At 35.2% G+C, this 23,075-nt stretch overlaps 1 protein-coding gene across 1 annotated transcript in view; it reads right to left on the bottom strand.

Moving 5' to 3' along the window:
• The window catches only part of MDGA2 (MAM domain containing glycosylphosphatidylinositol anchor 2), a 990,863-nt gene that overhangs the window by 85,908 nt on the left and 881,880 nt on the right, over nt 1–23,075 (bottom strand). Inside the window, exons 13-14 of the mRNA XM_069082199.1 lie at nt 16,498–16,653; nt 15,118–15,276 (exon numbers count right to left, since the gene is read on the bottom strand). Coding sequence (XP_068938300.1) covers nt 15,118–15,276; nt 16,498–16,653 — 315 coding nt within the window. The remainder of the gene's footprint in view (nt 1–15,117; nt 15,277–16,497; nt 16,654–23,075) is intronic.

The following is a 23,075-nucleotide window of genomic DNA, read 5'->3' as shown; positions in this document are numbered from 1 at the left end:
TTTTATAATGTCTAGAGTAACTTTAAATGGGATTTCTCTTTCTACTTCTTGCTGTTGGATTTCATTAGAAATATATAGGAATTCTGAGGATTTATGTGAGTTTGTTTTATATCCTACAACTTTGCAAATTTATTTATTATCTCAAGTAGTTTTTTACTTGATTCTCTAGGTCTCTCTAAGTATATAATCATATCATTTGCAAAGAATGGTGGTTACTCTCTTCTTTGCCTAATTTTATTCCTTTGATTTCTTTTTCTTCTCTAATCGCTACTGCTAATATTTCTGGTACCAGAATGAATAAAAGGAGCTGATAATGGACATGCTTGTTTCACCCCTGATCTTATTGGAAATGCTTCTAGCTTATTCCCATTACATATAATACTTACTGATGGTTTTATATAGATGTTACCTATTATTTTAAGGAAGAATCCATTTATTTCTATGTTTTCTAGTGTTTTAATAGGAATGGATGTTGTGTTTTGTCAAAAGCCTTTTCTGCATCTATTGAGATAATCATGTGGTTTCTGCTAGTTTTATTATTGATATGATAAATTATACTGATGGTTATCCTAATATCAAACCATCCTTGCATTCCTGGAATAAATCCTACCTGATCAAAGTGTATTATTCTTGTGATAAGTTTCTGTAATCTTTTTGCTAATATTTAATATAAAATTTTGCATCTATATTCATGAGGCAAATTTGTCTATAATTTTCTTTCTCCATTTTATCTCTTCCTGATTTAGGTATCAGTACCATCTTTGTGTCATAAAAAGAATTTGGTATGACTCCTTCACTAATTTTCCCAAATAGTTTGTAGAATAGTGGAATCAATTGTTCTTTAATGTTTGATAGAATTCACTAGTAAATCCATCTGGTCCTGGAGATTTTTCTTAGGGAGTTCTCCGATGGCTTGTTTTATTCCTTTTTCTGAGATGGGGTTATTTAAGTCATTTACATAATTTTCAGTCAATCTTGGCAATTTATATTTCTGTAAATATTCATTCATTTCACTGATTGTCAAATTTATGTGCATACAATTTAGCAAAATAATTCCTAATTATCGTTTTAATTTTATCTTCTTTGGACGCAGATTCACCCTTTTCATTTTTATACTCATAATTTGGTTTTCTTCTTTCTTTTTTTATCATATTGACTAAGGGTCTATCAATTATATTGCTTTTTTTCAAAAAACCAGCTCTTAGTTTTATGTATTGATTCAATAGTTTTCTTAATTTCAGTTTTATTAATCTCTCCTTTGGTTTTCACTATTTCAATATTACTATTTAAATTTAGTATTTAATTGGGGATTTTCAATTTGTTCTTTTTCTAGCTTTTTCAGTTGTATACCCAGTTCACTGTCCTCCAGTTTCTCTAATTTATTCATGTATGCACTCAGGGATATTAAACTTTCTCTAAGGACTGCCTTTGCAGCATCCCACAAGTTTTGTTATGTTTTCTCATTATTGTCATTCTCTTGAATGAAGTTACTGATTGTTTGTATAATTTCTTGTTTGATCCATTCATTCTTTAGGTTTAAGTTATTTAGTTTTCAGTTAGTTTTTAGCCTGCCTTTCCATGGCCCTTTATTGCATATGATTTTTATTGCTTTGTGATTTGAGAATGATTCATTTAATATTTCTGCCTTTCTCCACTAACTCATGAGTTATTTTTTGTTTTGTTTTTAGCAATTGGCATTAAGTAACTTGCTCAAGGTTACACGGCCAGTTATTTCTGGGGGTGATGCTAAGTAACAGAGCCCAGATTCTATCCCAGTTTATGCCAACTCTGGGGCCGGTGCTCGTACTCACTGTGCTACCTGGCCGTCGACTCATGAGGTTTATATGTCCTAGTACATGGTTGATTTTTGTGTATGTGCCATGTACCACTGAGAAGAAAGTATATTCCTTTTTATCATCCCCATTCAGTTCTCTCCAGAGATCTGTCATATCTAGCCTCTCTAAAATTCTATTAACCTCCTTGACTTCTTTCTTGTTTATTTTGAGGTTAGATTTATCAAGTTCAGAGAGGACAAGATTGAGGTCCCCCACTAGTATAGTTTTGCTATCTATTTCTTCCTCTAATTCCCTTAACTTCTCCTCTAGGAATTTGGATACTATACCACTTGGTGTAAATATTTTAAGTAATGATATTGCTTCATTTTGATGGTGCCTTTTAGCAGGATATAATTTCCTTCCTTATCTCTTTTGATTAGATCTATTTTTGTTTTTGCTTTATCAGAGAGAAGGATTGCTACCACTATTTTTTTTACTGTAGTTGAAGCATAATATATTCTACTCCAACCTCTTATCTTTACCCTATGCATATCCCCTTTTTTAAATGTGTTTCTTGTACACAGCATATTGTAGGATTATGGTTTTTATACATTCTGCTGTCCACCTTTGTTTTATGAGAGAGTTCATCTCATTCACATTCACGGTTATGATTACTATTTGTGTCTTTCTCTCTTTCCTATTACCTCACCTGTTTATGATTTTGTTTCTTCCTTCTCCCTTCCCCTCCTTAAGACTTTTCCTTTTGCCCACCACCTCCCTCAGTATTTCTCCTTGTGAACCCCCTCTTTACCTACACTTTCCCCTTACTTCTATTTCCCTCACTTCTAACTCCCTATGTTATTATCCCCCCCCCCCTTATCCCTCCTAATGCCTATAGGGAACAATGGATTTTTATGCCATCAGAGTATGTTATTCCCTCTTTGGCCCCAAACCAATAAGAGTAAATTTCAAACAGTGCTCCTCTCCCTCCCTCCTTTCCCTCTATTATAATGATTTTTTGTGTTTTTTTCACATTATAATCTTAAATTTAACTAATTATGTTGATCCCTCTTTGAACCAGAACCAATGAGAATCAAGTTCATATGATGTTCATCTCCTTCCCTCTTTCCCCTGTACTATAGTATGTTTTCATGCCTCTTAGTGTGGCATAATTTACCTTTTTCTGCCTCATCCTTTCCTTTTTTCCCATTACAGTCCCTTTGAATCCCTTAGTAAGGTTTTCTTTTATCATCAGATTAGTATGTCTTTCTTAAGTCTTGTAATTGGAGATGAAATTTTCCATTGAGATCTGGCTTTTTCATCAGGAAAGTCTGAAAGCCCCTTATTTCATTAAATGACCATTTTCTTACTGAAAGATTATGCTCAGTTTTGATCAATCAAGTAGTTGATCCTTGGTTGCTGTCCTAGCTCTTTTACTTTACGAAATATCAAATTCCAATCCTTACAATTTTTAATGTAGAAGATGCTAGGTCCTGTGTAATCCTGACTGTAGTTCCATGATATGTGAATTGTTTCTTTTTGGTGGTTTGCAGTATTTTCTCCTTGACCATGTAATACTGGAATTTGGCTACTATATTTCTCAGAGTTTTCAATTTGGGATCCCTTTCAGGAGGTGTCTGGTGAATTCTTGCAATGACTATTTTACCCTCTGATTCTTGGACTTCAGGACAATTTTCTTTAACAATATCTTGGAGGATATTGTCCAGGCTGCTTTTTTCATCATGGCTTTCCAGCAGACCAATAATTCTTAGGTTATCTCTCCTTAATCTGTTTTCCAGATGAGTTGTTATCCCAGTTAGATATTTTATACTTTCTTCTAATTTTTCAATCTTCATGTTTTGCTTGATTGTTTCGTGATGCATCATGGAGTCCTTAGCTTCAATTTGACTGATTCTAATTTTTAGTGAATTATTTTCCTCATTTAGTTCTTTGAAGCTCATTTTTAGGGAGGTTTTTTCTCCAAATAGATTTTGAACATCCCATTCTAGTTCACAAATTTTACTTTTTAAGGATTTGCTTTCTCCAGTGAGATTTTTTTTTCCAATTTGTTCACTGTAGATTTAAATTTATCTTCTACCTCTCTAATTTGGCTTTTAAAACTTTTCTTGAGCTCCTCCAAGAATGCTTGTTGGGCTTGAGACCAGTTCATATTTTCTTCTGTGGCCTCAGCCATGGATACAGAGTTCATGGTGTCTCCTGAAAGTGATTCTTCTCATTCACAATAATAAGATTCAATTATCTTTCCAGTTGCCTTTGCAAGGTGCTTCTGGCCCATTGTAATCACCTATTTCCTGTCCTTTAAGGTGTATTTCTGCTTCTAGGATACAGAGGGCTCTGACCCACACTTTTCACACTAGGAGCTAGGTGCCTGGTTGTTGATTTTGTATGCTGCAGTCTCTGCGTGTCTAGACTGCGGTCAAGGCCAGGAATCTCAGTGTTTCCCTTAAATTACCCTGAAGGTCACAGGGTAATCTGTGGGGGACTGGTGATCTGGACCTTCAGATTTCTGCCTCTGTGCCCCAGGGCTATAGTTCAGGCAGGCTCAGCAGCCGGCAGCCAGCAAAGCTGGTGTCTGCAGATTCCCCTGGTGGTGCTAAGGCCCCACCTGGGCTTGTGTTTTTAGTACTTGCTGGCTCCACAACCCTGGGCTTTTGGATCTCCTTCTGGTCAGCTGGGGTGTGGCTTGTTGGGACCCTTCCAATTCTTCACTTCATATTCCTTACTGCCTCAGTTGCACCTTTCTCAGTGACTCCTAATCCTGAGGTTATTTCCATATTTCAGGATTTTACTCTGGGTGGGACTTTTATCTTTGCTTTTTCTGGGTCAGGGAGGGGGAATCAGAGCAGCTAGAGTTTACTTTGCCAAATCTTGGCTTCTGGAAATTGAGGTAGATGATTTTTTAAAATTCCAGGCTGTGGCCTGATAGCCTCAGGAGAAGCTGCTGTCCCTGATATGGGCTCTGTGTTTTCTCTTAACCAGCTTCCACTGATCCTCCAGTCCTTTAGTGAGGAGGCTGCAAATCGCCCTTTGGGTGGGTGAGTCTTCTGGCTGGGGCTCCTTGGTTGGGGCTCCTTCTCACTCCATTGTAGTGTGCTCTCTGGTCTCGTGCATTCCCTGCATGTTCCATGCTTCCCCTGCCCAGACCTACATGGTCACTTTCCTGGACTGGATTCTGCTACAATGGATTCTGTCACTGTAAAATCCATTCAGATTCACTTTTTAAATTTAGTGATGGGATTCATGGAGGAGCTTAGAAAAATTACTGCTTCCTTTCTGCCATATTGGCTTCACCCCCTGACCCATAGAGTTCTGTCCCCATTCCTCTTATCCCTCTACCTTACTTAATTTGGTAATTTCATCAGCTACTATGTATTTAATTACTATTTCTACACTGATGATTCTCAAATCTACTTAAACTGGCCTAACCTCTCTGCTGATCTGCAATATTGCATCTCCAGCTGCCTTTCAAAAATCTTAAACTGGATATCCAGTAGATATCTTAAACTTAAAATGTCCAAAAACAAATTCATCATCTTTCCTGCTCAACTCTATACACCTTTTACATTCCCTATTACTATTACATCCTCCTAGTTCCTCAGGTTCATTACCTAGTTTCCTCGCTTTCTCTCTATACAATCTGCTGCCAAGGTCTGTTGATTTCACCTTTGCAACATCTCTCAAATATGCTCCATTCTTTCCTTTGACAATGTCAGCATTCTGATGCAAACTCTCATCAGCTCACACTTAGAGTATTACAACAAGTAGGTTGTGGATATATCTGCCTCAAAGTCCTTTCACATTCCAATCTATACTTTATTTAGTTGCCAAAGTGATTTTTCCTAATGTTCATGTCCTATCATGTCACACACACACACACACACACACACACACACACACACACACACCATTCCACAAATTTCAATGATTCCCTATTGCCTATAGAATCAAATGCAAAATCCTCTGTTTGACATTCAAAGTCCATAACTTATCCACTTTCCACTTTTCCAGTGTTCTTACACTTTACTTAGCTCCATGCATTCTTTGATTCAGTGGCACTAGTTTCCTGGCTGTTCCACAAAGTAGATGCTCAATTTTTGGCTTTGAGCATTTTCTCTGGCTGGTCTCCTAGCCAGGAATATTCTCTTTCCTCATATTCACTTGCTGAGTTTCTTGGCTTACTTTAGGTTCTAACATTTTTAAACCCTTTTAATTAAAGTTTCCCTCTTTTAATTGCCTCCATCTTTCAGATAGCTTGTTCCTACATATTTGTTTGCTTGTTGTTTCCTCTTTTATATTCTGAGCTCCTAGATGGCAGGGACTTTCTTTTTTCCCTTGGTATTTCCAGAACTGGCATAGCACAGAGTAAGTGTTTAAAAATGTTTACTGACTGACTGAGAGATTGACTTATTTGCAAACCCAGTCCTTCACTCTCTTCCATTTTCTTTTATTTCAACTGTGGAAACTCTAGGAGAGCTAAACCCCGGACTAATTCAGAAGTCACATTTGTTCAGAATAAAGAAATTTTTGAAGTACTAGGAGAAATAACTCACAGATCATATGGAAGACTAAGATGTATTCAGGACATGAAGTTTCAGTACTTTAATCTTTGCTCTGTAATACAAAACAACGAAAAACTATGAAAGTAAGCAAAATAGTAATATCTCTCCTTTTGTGATTTTCCACCACCATTTTTGTATCTTTCTCAATATATTGATATATGTTCTAGTCAGTAACAATCTTATAATAACTTTCCTATTCACTGTTCTTTTCTCCATATGATGGGTACAGACCCAAGTCAAGAAATGTCCCCTTTACACCAAAAGAATTTGATTTCCATTTGTCCACAGGCTCTGGGAAACCCCACCTTGAATTATCCCTGAATTTTCCTAATTAATCAGGCTTTTTCATGCCCAAATCTTTTACCGTTCATATAGCCTAGAACTCTATTGTCTTTTACAGTAGGATTGCCTCAGGCTACCTCCCACCCTTGATACCATCAAAATTCCATCTTGGTTCCCTGGAATCTAACCTCTAGTCATCCCAGTCTCATAGAGATCCTCCTTAGATTACTCCTCAATACCCTTTCTAAAGCTCCCCTCTAGTCACCCCAGAATATGTGACCACCTTTAGTTTTTCTGCATATAAAATCCATCTTGTCTCCATGAAGGGGCTCAGACTCAATCTAGTTAAGATTTAACCTAGCTCAGATTCATTCTGGCCTGCTTGTCAATGCAAGCATTGAAAATAATTCAGATTCCTTAAGAGTCTACCCAATATGGAGGATCTTTAATAAACTTTTCTTTTCTTTGGCTAATGGAAGGTTTGGGTCAAATTCAGGCAAGACCTGGTGTGTTGAAATTTTGGAGTCCTGAACACTACATCCCAGCATTTTAAACCCCAACACAACATTTTCTGTATCATTGTCCTTTGGCATTTGTAGTATTTCACCTGACTCCAAATTACTTTTCTAGCCTTATTAGTCTTTATTCACTACCCTTTGTGCACCTCAGTTGTAAGAGTTTGTGAATTACCACTTGACCTAAATTGTCTTTTCTATTCTTCATATATGTATATTACTACATCTTCTAATTCCAGGCTTTTGCATTCATTGTCTACCATGTCTGGAATACACTCCCTCCTTACCTCTATCTCTTAGAATCCTTAGTTTCCTTTAAGGTAAGCTTCAAGTAAGGTAAGCTGCAAGTCTTTTTCAGATCCCCCTCAGCTTTTAGTGCTTTATTTTCAAAATTACTGTGTATCCATTTTGTATAATGTTTATCTTGTCTCTCCTGGTAGAATGTAAGGTCCTCCAGGGTGGGGATTCTTAACTTTTGTCTTTGAATCTCCTGTGCCTGTCTATCTTTAATAGTTATAAATAAGTGCTTGCTGATGGGTCCCTTGATTATAACTTTCCATCAGCCCTTTAAAGACAATGTTGGATTGAACCCAGAAGTTGTTCCCTAAGGCCCCATGTATTAGGTTTTCTCCTAGTAGTTACTATTGCCTTCAAGTCTGCCTTTGTCACATTCACCTTTCCTAATAACCACTCCACTCTTGTTCAGGTTGCATCTGTTCACACCAATGCATGAGATGATCCCCATGTAAACTGCATCCTTTTGACTTCATGGCTTCTCCCGCCCAAATAGGACTGATGATTTTTCCCTGCTTCTGCCTCAGTCATTTTAGTCCTTCATCTCACAATTGTTGCTGATATGGTATACACCACAGGCGCATATCTTAAATCTATGCCTATTTCCTACTGAAGTCTGGCCTTTATTGGGTAATGGGCAAAGAGAACTGGCAGTCCACTCTTCTGCAGCAGCATCAACCCAGATAGAGTATCCTCTACCAAAAACTCATAATGCTCTCAACAGGGAGATGACAGTTTCTATTCCTCGCTCACTCACTTCCTTCCTACCTCCATTTTCTCTCTTCCCCTTTCTCTTTCTTTTGTTTCCCTCTATGTCTCTCCTCCTTTCTTTCTCCCCCCTCTCTGTGTCTTTCTCTTTCATAGACATGCACAGACACACACACACACACACACCTGTGATAGGGAAAAGAATTATTACACTGAGCCACAATGCCAGTAGATGAATGAACTTTGTACATACATGAACATTTTAAAGTTGTCTTTGGTCTAATTTAATACTGAAAAAAAAATCCAGCAAAATTACTGACTTTATGAAGTTGTTAATGTATTAGATAAACATAATTATTTTTTGTACTTGCAAAATCTCTGAGTTCTGCTTTTTCAGTATCCTTTAAAATTAAAAAAAAAACTGTTATAATTTAATTTATAAAAGCAAATTTCTGAAATTTTCCAGAAGCAAAATGAAAGATAAAAAAAATGATATGGGGCATACTACAAAAATTACTATAGGGAATTAATATATTTACTGATCTTTTAATGTATTGAGATATGTATCTACAATTCATTTGTAAAAAATAATACACCTAAAATAGATCAAGAAGAGATAATTTAAAAGTTATTAGACTACAATGTCAAATGCCATGAATAAACAAAAAGAGCCTGGACTTCATCTTTTAAGAAATTATCAGAGAAAAATTCCATAATATTTTAGACCCTGGGGGTAAAATTGAAATTGAAAGTCTCCACTAATCACCTCTAAAAGAGATCCCAAAATGAAATTTCCCCAGGAATGTTATAGCCAAATTCCAGAGTGCCCAAGCCAAGGAGAAAATATTGAAAGCTAGCTAGAAAGAAACAATTTAAATATCGTAGAACCACAGTAAGAATAATGCAAGATTTAGCATACCCCACATTAAAGGATCAGAGGACTTGGAATATGATATTATGGAGGTCAAAGGAGTTAATATTATAACTAAGTATTGCCTGCCCAGCAAAACTGAATATAATCATTCAGGGGGAAAAAATGAACATTCAATCAAATAGAGGGTTTTCAAGCTTTCCTGAGGAGAAGACCAGAGCAGAATAGAAAATTTAACTTTCAAACACAAGATTCAAGAGAAGCATAAAAAAGTAAAGAGGAAATAGACATTATGAGAAACTTAATAGGATTCAACTGCTTACTTTCCTATAGGAAAAGATGATACTTGGAACTCATAAGAACTTTCTCATTATTATTGCAGCTAGAAGGACATATATAGACAGAGGACAAAAGCATGAGTTGATATGATGATGAAGTATATATTTAAATAATATTATTTAAAAATAATATTAAGAGTTGCGAAAGAAGAATGCACTGGGAGAATGGGGAAATTATTTGGCATGAAAAAGGACCTTGCTTTCAGGTATCAATTTGTACTTCCCTGGCTGGTGCAATTAGAGCCAACAGGTGCAGTACTCTTTCTAATGAGAAAGCAATAAATTCATTTCTGCTTACAGGTATTTATGTCTTTGTACTGATTTCTTTTTTAATAAGTGGTCTCTGCCCCACACAATAGTTTTCATCAATTGTCATATATAAAACACTAATTGTTTGATCAATTCTCTCATTATGGGATTTGTTATGATCTGATCTAATAACAAATTGAAAAAAAAATCTTTCCTTAGAAAAAGGAAAGAAAAAAGTGGGAAAAAAATAAACACCTTTATCCTAATTTTACTGGCAGAGCTTAGAGGGAATTAATAACAGACTCTGGAAAGATTTTTCACTACTTTTCTCAAACACCCGTCTTTGGGCAGTATTCTTTTCCCTTACAGGACAATGCAATTGTCTTTATAACCTTTTTCCAAGGTGGCAGGAAAATCTCCTTAAAATCCTTTCTAATGACTTTTATTTAATGAGATGTAGGAGAATAAAAAATGAAAGGGAAATCATTGAAACCCCCAGCCAGAAAGTTCTCCAGGCTCTGTTAAATGAACATAAAGGTATAAAGTGTTTAAATGACTTCTTGGTGTCTGTAATTACTGTAATTCTAACAACAAAATTATCTCCTCAAATAAACAGACTTCTACTAACCCTTTTCTCTTGCTTTGGGTTAGAAATAAGGAGAAGAGATTTTTCTAGAGAAAGAAAATCTTAAAATCAAGTAGGAGAATGAGATTTTTTCTGCCAAAAGTTATAAAGCTTCAGAAAGATATAGTCTTATATTTGTATTCTGAATTCCCCTCACAGTGGGAATTCAAAGAAATATATTAAAATTAAAAAAAATCCTTTCCTTATGTGGCATTAAAAACTAGCAACTAGATTTATGAATTGAAATGAAATCTGCAAATGTGTAAATCATTTGTAAATTAGGATGAAAGTGTGGTTTGAATTATTTTTATAAATGCTGAAATAACCCAGTGAGTTCTTTCATTTAAAGATGTCCAGGACTTTTTAAAGTAGAAACTTTGTGAAATTTTTACACAAAGTGCAAACACCTTGTTCTCACTCTCTCTTTACTAGAGAGTGATAGAAAATATAAGTATGAAAAGCTGTTTCGATTGATTAGAAAATGCATAAACCTTAAGCAAAACTGATACCAGTTTAAAATTTTTATCGTCAGTGATTCTAAAAAGAATACAAAAAAGAAAAAAAAAAGAAGTGTTTTTTTTTTCTTTGTTTCCTTTTGTTTTTGAAGTTTGCAGTTTTACTGAAGAACCACCAAGTATAGCTATTTCTGGTGCTTAAGAATTAAGTGCAGCTATTAATTCTTCTCTTCTATATAGAAAGGAAGAAACTTGTTTAAATTAGAAAGAAAATAATTTAAAAATAAGCAAACTTTAATTTTGAGAATGTTTTACTTTCCTGTATTTCATCTATAAATTATATATCAGAATTTAATTGGCTAGGTGAATTAGAAGAAATGTTACCTAAAAGGAACTGGAATAAACTGTGAATTTTTAAGTTCTTAAGAACTTAAATTTGAAAATTTTCCCTGACAAGATTAGAAACTGTCTGTATACCCTGAAGTATTATTTTTGATCAAGAAAAAGTAAGTTTTTTTTAAAATAATGAATCTCACTTTTTAAGAAAACTAGTACTGAAGATGGACTTGGGCAAATAAAGATATGAGAGACTGAGAAAGTAGTAATGAAAGAAAGTGAAATATTGGGTCAATGTAAGGAGAAAAGAACAATTTTGAAGCTTGCAGGAATTTAATTACAATCCATAGGAAGAAACATAAAGAAAATTAAAGGGAAGTTGGATAATCTAAAGAGTTTTGATTTACTAAAACAGCAGGAATATAGATCTTGTGATTTTTTTTTTACCCCAGTTGACATCATACTATAATCCCAGTCTCTGCCAGTGTGATATGGTGAGTGGTTTCCTGATGAAACTTCCCTGAGTTCTCTAAAACAGTTTTTATCTTTATGCAGTCTGATTGATTGCAGCTTCCCTGATACAGCTTCCTGGTCTGGGGGCATAAAATATTTCCCTGACACTTGGTCCGTGTGTAACACTTGGTGAGTGTGTAAGAACATATGAGTCACCATATCCTGTAAAGTTGCTGGTTAGACAAGTTTCTGTAAGGAATCAAGTAATCATGTAGCTAAGCTAAAGAAATGTTCCACTGTATGTTTGTGTCATATCCTTACTGTGTTGGGCAAAGTAAACCACTGTTGTTCATTTACTAATAAATGTCTTATTCCATACCAAAATAAAATTGAAACTCAAATCCAAAGGACAGGATGATGTGATGGCTAGACACTTCCTGGGTACCTGGTTGCTAAAACTGTTTTGGTTGTGTGTAATTCTATCTGTGGAACAGAAAGCAGGTTCCTATTAATCTGAAACAATTGGCCCTGTGAGTGCTGGAAAAGGCCGATAGGCATCAAATCCAGCATTCTCTGGGCTATTGTTTGGTATTTTGCAAAAGTTAGACTGGCAGACCAATAAGACCAAAGGCAAATTGATTAAGAGTATTTAGCTCCTATAGACAGGCTTTTGGCTTTTAAGGAAAATGTACTGGATGTGTAAAGGCAACTGATGGAGGAGTAACTAACTGAAGAAATGAAGGTAGATCTCTTTTTTCCTTTTTTTTTTTTTGTTTTTTGGAGGGGGGAAGGCAGGGCAATTAGGGTTAAGTGACTTTCCCAAGGTCACACAGCTAGGAAATGTAAAGTGTCTGAGGCCAGATTTGAATTCAGGTCCTCCTGACTCCAAGGCTAGTGCTCTATTCACTGTGCCACCTAGCTACCCCTGAAAAGCTTGAAGGGGATGGGAAATGATAGTCCATAACTAAAAATCTGTGTATCCTTGGGCAAAGACATACAGTCTCTGACTCAGAGGTTGCACTATATTTCAAAGGAATCAGAGTCATTGGACAGGAGATTAATATTAACAGTGAAGAACAGACTTGAGAACTCCTATCACTGGCAAGATAACCCCAGCCCTATCCTATTACTACACCCCAGAATGTGAGTTCCTTCACAGCAGGGGAAGGGGAGCAGAAGGTGGGTTGACTGATATTATTAAGATAATTTCCAAGTAGTAAAAGAAGTTCAACCAGAAGCTTGATAAGTTACTTAAACAATGACTCCCAAGGACAAAGTCTAATGGATCCAGTGCAGAGACTTTGCAGCATAATTTAATAGACTTGTGCTAAAATAGTAAATTAAATCGACTATAGGTGGCAGAGACCACCATTTGTCCACTTTAAGGTGAAGTGAGATGAGGAGTTTCTAATACCTGACCACATAAAGATGAAATCCCATTGCTGAATGCTCACAGCTCATGAGTTTTCACTGATTCTTTTGAACACTACAAAGATAATTGATATAATGTCTTTATTTTTTTAATGCAATTGGGGTTAAATAACTTGCTCAAGGTTACATGGCCTGGTGTTTCTAGGTGGGTACTTAGTGTCTGAGCCCGGATTCGATCCCAGGTCATCCTGACTCTGGGGCCGGTGCTCTTACTTGCTGTGCTACCTGGCCACCCCTATAATGTCTTTATTTAACAAAGAGAGAAAACAGTACTAATTTTATTTCCAGAAAAGACAGGTTTCCACACATAACCTTTTTTTGAGTAGAAAATGAAAGGTATTTTATAATGACCTATCTAAAATAAGAGTTATAAGTATAATTTTTGTATCAAAGTTAAGTCATATTGAGATCACTGAGAATGGTTTTCATATTAAATATCTTAAAGTTAAAATTCTATTGGGTTTTGATGAATTAGTTGGGAAAATCATTATTCATAGAATGACTGATTTGAACCCTGAATGATAAATGATTTTGGTTACCTTGGTAACTATATGTGCAACTGGATTATCTCTGAATGCAACCAGTTTAGAATGCCTAAATTGATATGTAAAGAGAATGAATTTTTTTCCATTAAAGATATTGAAGAAATACATTTGATTGAATTGATTTATTTCACAGATTAGAGAGGAATATAATGAGAGAAGACAGGGAGAGATAAAATAGGTTAAATTATCTCATATATCTCATAGCAAGGGAAACTGTTACAATGGAGGGGAAGAACAGGGAGGCAAAATGGAATGGGTCAACCTTACTCTCATTGAATTTGGCTTAAGGAGGGAATAACATACACACTAAATTGGGTATCTTACCCTACAGGAAAGTAGGGGGGCAGGTCATAAGAAGTGGGATGATAGAAGGGAGGGCAGATTGGGGGAGGGAGGGTAGTTAGAAGCACACACTTTTGAAAAGGGAAAGGGTCAAAGTAGAAAATAGAACACGTGGATGGCAGGATATGATAGAGTGAAATATAGTCAGTCTTTTACAATATATCCACTATGGATATGTTTTGCCTAACTAAACAGGTACAACCTATATTGAATTACTTCTCTTTCTAGTAAGGGTTTGTGAAGAGGGAAGAAGATAAAGAATCTGGAATTCAAAGTTTTCAAATCAAATGTTTAAAAATATTATTATTATTATTTACATTCACTAGTAAATAAGATATACAGACACTGGGGTATAGAGATCATCTTGTCCTACTGATTAACAGAAATATAGATGTTGAGAGGAGGGACTTATTTGACACAGAATAATTTGAGTTTTTCCTCAGTAATGTTGAGTTTAGGTTTGTCTATTTTGATATCTACTTAAGTTGTGGGAACAGATGTTCAGGTAACTTCTCCAAGATCATGTTACTTTTACATGCCAGAGTAAGGATAGGTCATCTGATTCCAGAACAAGATTTTTCTCCACCATAATATAACTACTCATAATATTGCCTTTAATGACAAAATATATGGTATATCATTATTGAGTAGATATCAAAATAGACAATATAAAAAGAAGGCCTCCTGAATGCATAGGGTAGATACCATATAGGATACAGAGGAATTATGGGGAAACATAGACAACAAACACAAAATAAATGAAGGCCTCATAACGATGAAAGCTGAGATCCATAAAAAATTAAAACGTCAGTTATTTATGAACAAGTTGGAATAGATAAGTGCATTTATTGAAAGCTCTATGGCATCCATAAACAGAATATTTTGCATTTAGATTTACAAATAGGATGAGTTTTGCAAGTAAGAAAATGAAGGCTTTAAAATTATACAATATGATTATTTTATAATAATGTTTACAAATATGTCAACTCTCCATTCTCATTAAATTGTATTACATAATTAGTCAAATATTTTGTAGAAGAAATATAACTTAAAATCTGTTTCAAAAAAACTTTAGAATTCAACCCCTTCAAGATTTTGCTAAGTTATCCTCCTTGGGGGAAACATTTGATTTTTAATTTGGTTATGGAATTAGGAAGTGAGAAAAGAAATACTGAATTCCTGTTTGCTTATTAAGAAATTTATCAAGAAAAGAAGTCAACCATGACTATCATGGCCAGAACTAATTTGGTTTGGTAATCTTATGAGACTCTAATTTCATTTTTGATTAAAGTAAACATAATAGCTCACATGATCTTACCTATATGTTGTCCATACATGTGATAAAAGAAGCTGAAACAATATGCAGTATTCGTGGCTCCATAAGGATTTTTGGGGGCTATGCTGAAAACAGGACTGAGTAACCTGGCCTTTTCTCCTTCTAATCTTGGTCGAGAGGTCTCAATATACATATAATAACCTAAAAAATTAAAAACAAGTTTAAATTATTTGAATACTGACATTTCAGCTTTGGAAGCTAGGTGGCACAGTGGATAGAGTGACAGGCCTGGGGTCAGGAAGACTCCTATTCCTGAGTTCAAATCTGGTCTCAGACACTTATCAGCAGTGTGACCCTGGGTGGTCACCTAGCCCTCTTTGCCTCAGTTTCCTTATCTGGAAAATGATTAAGCGAAGGAAATGGCAGATCGTTGTAGTATCTTTGCCAGAAAACCCAAGGTGCAGTAATGAAGAATTGGACACAAATGAAAAATGACTATATAAAACTTTCAACATCAAGATTAAAGTTAAAAATAGAGTTTAAATTATTAAATGACATATATGTTGTCCATATGAAGTGAATATCTCATTCTAAATTTTAAAAATATGTAGTTGTGTATACACATGTCAGTATTGACATTATGTAGGCACAATTTGAAACACAAAGCCAACAAGTAAATATGTCAGCTAAACCAACAATGAAAAATAAGACTTCACTGCCCACACAATTAAATGGAATTCTTTGGAGAGTATTAATTTGTTATGACTCCCCAAAAAATGAACATGAATTCAAAAGTTACACAATGGAATCCAGAGGATTTGGTTAAAAATTTCAGGCTTAAAAAATTACAGTTGTTTGAAAAATTCAGATATGAAGGCAAGAGCCTTTAGGTTTTAGATAGAGTTCATTTATTTCTATTTTGCTTTACAAATGATCCTATGGGATAAGAAACATCTAGAATGTTTGAAAATATCTTAAAGTTTAGTATCATACAAAGAATAATGCAATAATTATATTTTCATAATTTCTACATACTAAAAATATCATAAAAGTTCTATTCTTATTCTATAGCAATATATTATCTGATGTCTTACAACAACTAAGTAAGTAAATAATACTACTAGTAAGTTGACTGCTAGGTGGTAAAATTGTTGTCCATAATGTCTTCTGAAATCTTCTCTCCTAATGCCTGGAGAGGTTGTGATACACACACACACACACACACGTATGTCTGTCTGTCTGTCTGCCTGTCTGTGAAAATAGTCTCTAAAGATGAAACCAAAATCTCTTGAAATATTGAAAATACACAAAGTTTAAAAGTATTGCTTAATCTATCAGTAATTTGGCATTAATATGGTATTTTAAGGACCTACAGGTAGAAGAGTAGAACTTTGAAGACTTTCACTCACAAGGATCTCCTACCTTCTTTGGATCCAGTGCGATCTGCATTAGGCCCAGTATTTGGCGTATACTTTGTATTTCTGGTTGCAGTGCTTTGTTTTGTCCAGTCAAAATTATCTGTATCATCTTGAGTGAACAAACATATGTTACCATCTTCAAATCCACAGTGAAACTCACCTGTAAGCAAATTAAAGGAATGACATAAGAATTTGCAATTCTGTCATAATAATGTTTTAAAAGAACTGTACAATAATAATGCTTGATGACTCCATCACCAAAGGTGTAGAATTACTATCTTCAATTTAAGAATAATAATCTGAATTTTTGAGATGGATATTATGTTTTTTTTATTTTGTCTGTCTTTTAATTGTAACTTTTTTTGAAGGGTGGAAGGTAGGGCAATTGGGGTTAAGTGACTTGCCCAAAGTCACACAGATAGTTTTTTTTTTTCTTAAGTGTCTGAGGCCGGATTTGAACTCAGTTCCTCCTGACTCCAGGGCTGGTGTTATATTCACTGCACCACCTAGCCTCCCCAGAATTGTAACTTTTAGACAGAAGAAGTGATAGTCACTCCCTGCTCACAAGCACAGAGCATGCTCAGAGATATTTTATTCTGGTCCCAGTGGCCATTTGGGCTCCTTGGGATATGCTCCTGGCCACATGGTGGCCCAGGTCTGATAGAACTTTGCATGTTGTGGCAAAACTCAAATGATATTTTGGGTGATACCCAGCACCTTAGACAGCCCCAGGGGTTTCAGTTATAAAGAAAAGATAACTTCTATCTTAGTCCTCTTGTCTGTCACATTTCCATCTCCATCACTTGGAACACAGGCTCAACCAAATAACCTTTAAACTAGGAAAAACAACAATGACTCCAGAGATACCTTTTCCTCTATATCTAACAAACCTAAGTGTAGCTTTGACATTAAAACTAGAGAAATATTCTGGTAAAGCAGAACTAGCTTCAAATTCCAGATTGGTCACTTACTATGGACAAGAAGCTTTACTTCTCTTGGCCTTCATTTTCTTATTTTTAAGAAGTGATTATACAGCAAGAGAAGGGGGTGAAGTCAAGATGGCAGAGTAGAAACAGGACCTCCATGTGGCTCCAGATCCCACCACCTCCAATTCATGTAAAAGGGGACCCTAAGAAATTTTGGAGATACAGAACCCACAAAATGACACAGAGAAGCTAACGTCCTGCTGAGGAGAGCCTGGAAGGCCAACAGGAATTGGCCAGCCCAGCACTCTGGGAGCAGAACCCACCCCCATATCAAGGTTTTAGCCTTGACCAACCACCAGCTGGAGGGACTCCAGATCACCAGCAGCTGTGGTAATTCAGAATTATCAACACATAGATGGGAAGGACAAAGTGAGAGGTCAGTGCAGTGTGGACTTTGGGAGCCGGTAGGTGGAAGTGCTTAGGATTTTGCCCTGGAGCGAGAAACCACTGAGGACTGCCGCCTGCTGCTACATGGCAGCTTCAGCTCCTGGCCTGCAGAGTGTAGGGGGACCAAGCCACCAGTCTAAGTGGTTATCGCTCTTGCTTTAACCTGCTTGGATCCGGATTGCAGTGTAGGGTGGAGGTTCTAGGGTGTGTGACCAGCTTGCCAGAGCATGTGGAGGCTTCAGAGAGGGTACCCAACTAATACCTCTGGCAGCTGAGAAAATCCCAGTATTTGGAACGAAGCTTCCATGTCTGGTGGCAGAGTTCTACTGTGGCAAAAAGCCCAGGAGTCAAGTGATTGAATGGCAACATGACCAAGCAAAAGAAGCAAGCCAAGCAGAGCAATCCAACATTAGACTCCTATTTTGGGGACAAAAAAGATAAAAGCACGCACAAGGAGGAAGACAGTGAAGTCAGAACTCCTGCAGCAAAAGCTTCCAAGATACATACAAGCTGGTTACAGGCCACAGAGGACTTTAAGAAGCAGATAACAGAAGTGGAGGAAAAATTGGGAAGAGAATGGAGAACGACGTAAAAAAATTATTAAATGACAGCCAACAGTCTGACTGAGGAAAATAGCACCTAAAAACCAGATTACCTCAAATGGCAAAAGGGGCTCAAAAAGGCAATGAAGAGAAGAACGCCTTAAAAAGCCAAATTTGCCATATGGAGAAGGAATCTCAAAAGCTCACTTAGGAGAATCATTTCTTCAGAATTAGATTGGAGCAAATGGAAGCTAATGACTTTATGAGAAATCAAGATGATATAAAACATATCCAAACAAATGAAAGAATAGAAGGCAATGTGAAATATTAATTGGAAAAACTATTGACCTGTAAAATAGATCTAGGAGAGATAATTTTAAAATTATTGAACTACCTGAAAGCCATGATCAAAGAAAGAACCTAGAAATCATCCTCCAAGAAATTCTCAAGGAAAACTGCCCTGATATTTTAGGACTAGAGGGTAAAGTAGAGGTTGAAAGAATCTACCTATCACCCCCTGAAAATGATCCCTAAAAGAAAACTCCTAGGAATATTATAGCCAGGTTCCAGAGTTCCCAGATCAAGAAGAGAATATTTCAAGCAGCCAAGAAGAAACAATTTGAATATTGTGGAAACACAATCAGGATAACTCAGGATCTGGCAGCTTCTACACTGAGGGATTGAAGGGCTTGGAATGTGATATTCCAGAGATCAAAGGAGCTGGGATTAAAACCAAGAATCACCTACCCAGCAAAAATGAATATCATTTTTGAGGGGAAAATATCATCATTCCGTGGAATAGAGGACTTTCAAGCATTCCTCATGAAAAAAAAACAGAGTTGAATAGAAAATTTCATATTCAGATACAAGAAGCAAGAGAAGCATGAGAAGCTAAAGAGGGAAAAGAAATCATAAGGAACTTATCAGATTTGAACTATTAACATTCCTACATGGAAAAATGATAATTCTAACTGATGAAACTTTTCTCAGTATGAAAATAGTTGAAGGGAATATATACATGGTAGCAAGCAGATTGGAGGAGGGTATATCCTGTGGGACTGATATTTTGGGTTAGAGAAAAAACAAGGAGAAAATTTATAACTCAAAATCTGGTGGAAATGAATGATGTAAATCAGAAGTTAATAAAGCACTTGAAAAATAAAAAAATAAATTATTAAACTATTTATACTATCCCCCTCATAGGATTATTGTAAAGAAAATATTTTATGAACTATTAACTATAAGCCATTAATGATAACTTTGATTTTAAGCAAAACATTTGAAAGCTTGAACTTCAGGTGTTTTAATTTTTTTCATTTGTGACATAGACACCAATTTCATAAAAGCATTATGTGACTGAGTCAAATAATTTATAGATAATTATTTTAAGATATTTCCTAATTTATTTACATTACATTTTTATTCTGCCTAACTTCTTAGTTTTTTGACATTACTACCTTAATTTAAGATGTAGTGACATCCTAGACACTAAATTTCCACCTATGTTGCTATCCTTGGCTACCAACTCTCCTGTATGTGCTGTCACCCCCATTAGAAGGTACACTACATAAAGGTAAGGACAATTTTGCTTGTGAATTCATATGCTCAGTCTATAGTAAATGTTTGACATATAATAAGTGCTTGTTAAATGTTTTAATTAACATTCAATTACTTTATTTTTATTTTTCATGGATTAGTCATAGTATGTAGAAAGCTCCTTGATTATTTTAAAATTCTAAATTATCTTCTCTGCTTTTATTTATTCTTGTTCAGTCATTTTTTCACTTGTGTCTGACTCTTCATGGAGTCATTTGTGACTTTCTTGGCAAAGCTACTGTAGTGGTTCCCATTTTCTTCTTCAGTTAATTTCACAGGTGGAGAACTGAGGCAAACAGGGTTAAGTGACTTGCCCAAGGTCACACAGTCAGTGTCTGAGGTCAAATTTGAGCTCATGAAGATGAATCTTCTTGATTCTAACCCCAGCAATAGTTTAGAAAACTTAAAACAAAGCAAAATGAATCTCTTGAAATTAGTTGTTGTTACAAAGTTTCTACCTTTCTTCTAAACTCCATTAGCACAAAAAATGTGGAACAGAAACACTTCAAGATCCTTGAAACAATGTGCTGTACATATTGATTGCATCATCATTATTTCAATTTAATCCATAAAATGCATTTATATATAATTTAACATTATTTACTATAAATCATTCATATAGAGAACATATTTTTTATCTTTACAGTCCTTACCTGATAATTATAGTATTTCATATTGTTCAAAAGCTATAATTTGTATTGTTTCTGTCCTTGAGATTTATAATTCTTTAAACCTATAGGATATTTTCATGTTAGTTACTTAAATAAATGACTTTTTAGAAATCACATGCACATAAAAACAAACAGGGTACCCAATTTAAAAATATTTTCAAGACCAAATCATTGAAAGTACTTTTTAAAATTTAAAGATTTAATTTGCATCTACCTAGTTAGAGAAGGATGAAAATAGAGATAATCACAGAGGTAATTTAAGCCTAGACTACCCATTTATCTAAATTTTAAAATTATTTCAGGAAATAGTGATGACAAATTTCCCTCTCTTACTTATTTGACAATAAATTCAGTCCCGTAAGTTCTTGGTTGAAGAAGACATAACTTTTTCATGCCTCAGAACATTGTAGAGCTTTCTAGTGAGATAAACAATCGGTAAATGTTTGGCCTAAGTGGTGATGTAAGAGAGATAAAGTGGATAAAGAAAGCTATTTGTTCAGATCATGATACTCCATTAATGTATAATCCATAGAATTTACTTATTATCCCATGGAACTTACTACACATGTCTTGAAAAAATAATGTACATGGATAATTAGCAATACCCAGAATAAAATGTAGGAAGAAAGGAGGGTGGATTATCTTTAGAAACTTATTCACTATCTCCCTAAAACAAAGATTGATATTTTAAACATCAGTATTCTTTTAATGTTACTTTATGAATTTCCATAATTAAAACTACAGTCTCCGAAGAATTAAGGTGGAGTCTCACTCAGTGAAGAGGCACATACATAATGGACATGAGTAAGTTGTAACACATTACTACTTGTGAGCTATATAAGAGAAGCAGTGGAAAGGATGCAACCAGAAAAATGTATAAATATTTTTTTATTTTTATTATCATTTCTCTATTTTCTCCCTCATTTGGCCTTTCTTCCACCCACTGAGGAGGCAAGACATATGATACACTTTATGCACATATGTATTGCACAAGTCATGCAAAATATATTTCCCTTTTAAGCATAATGCCAAAAAACGGCAAGAAAACTTGTTTCAATCTGCACTGAAGTCTAATCGTTCTCTATCTGAAGGTGGATAGCATTTTTCATCATGAATCCTTTGGAACTATCATGGTTCATTGAATTGCTGAGACTAGCCTAGTCATCCATAGCTCTTCATCATACAATATTGCTATTACTCTGTACAATATTCTCCTGGTTATACTCACTTCGCTTTGAATCAGTTCTTATCAGTCTTCCCAGATTTTTCTGAAACCATCCTCTTCATCATTTCTTACCGATTAATGTATTCTTTTACATCACACTCTAATATCACGACTTGTTTAATCATTCCCCAATTGATTGACATCCTCTCAGTTTCTAATTTTTTGCCATTACATAAAAAAGTTGCTATAAACAGTTTTGTACAAATGGGTCCTTTTCCTTTCTCTTTGATCTCTTTGTGGTATGTCTCCACGTAGAAATTAAATTTCCAGGTCAAATGGCATGCAAAGTTTTATAGCCTTTTGTTGGGCAATTAGATGATGCAGTGGATAGAGCACAGAGCTTGTAATCAGGAAGACTCCTCTTATGAATTCAAATCAAGCCTCAGATGTTTACTAACCATGTGACAAATCATTTAACCCTATTTGCCTCATTTTCTTCATCAGAAAAATGAACTGGATAAAGAAATGGCAAACCACTTCAGTATCTTTGCCAAGAAAATTCCAAATGAAGTCATGCAGAGATGGACATGAGTAAAAGAGTTCAACAAGAAAACCGAATTATTCAGCAGAATGTTTGGACCAGTTCACAGCTCCACAAACAGTGCATCATATATATATATATGTGTGTGTGTGTGTGTGTGTGTGTGTGTGTGTGTGTGTGTGTGTGTATACACACACTTTTTTTCCCCACAATGTCTCCAACATTTTGATTTTCCTTTTTGGTCACCCTAGCCAGTCTGCTGGATGTGAATGGTACCTCAGAGTTCTTTTAATTTGTATATTTGTCTAACCCACAATAATTTAGAATATTTTTCATATGACTATAGAGAGTTTTCATCTCTTTCTCTGAAACTTGACTATTCATATCTGTTCAGTATTTGTCAATTAGGAAATGGATTTTATTTTTATATTTTTATCAGTTTAAGAAATGAGACTTTTATCTCAGAAATTTACTACAAATTTTCCCTAGGTGTATCCTTTTTTGTTTGTTTGCTTGTTTGTTTTTGTTTTTTCCATGTAGGAATCATAATAGTTCAAATTTGATAAGTTCCTTATAATTTCTTTTCTCTCTTTACCTTCTCATGCTTCTCTTACTTCTTGTATCTGAATGTGAAATTTTCTATTCAAGTGGTTTTTTTCAGCAAGAATGCTTGAAAGTCCTCTATTCCAGTGAA

Source organism: Petaurus breviceps, unplaced genomic scaffold (genome assembly GCF_028583685.1).
Source record: "Petaurus breviceps papuanus isolate PSGF00001 unplaced genomic scaffold, PetGlider_PUasm1.0 164, whole genome shotgun sequence".
Taxonomy (NCBI): Eukaryota; Metazoa; Chordata; class Mammalia; order Diprotodontia; family Petauridae; genus Petaurus; species Petaurus breviceps.
Note: the sequence above shows the minus strand (reverse complement) of the source record. Positions and strands in the feature narration are given on the sequence as shown.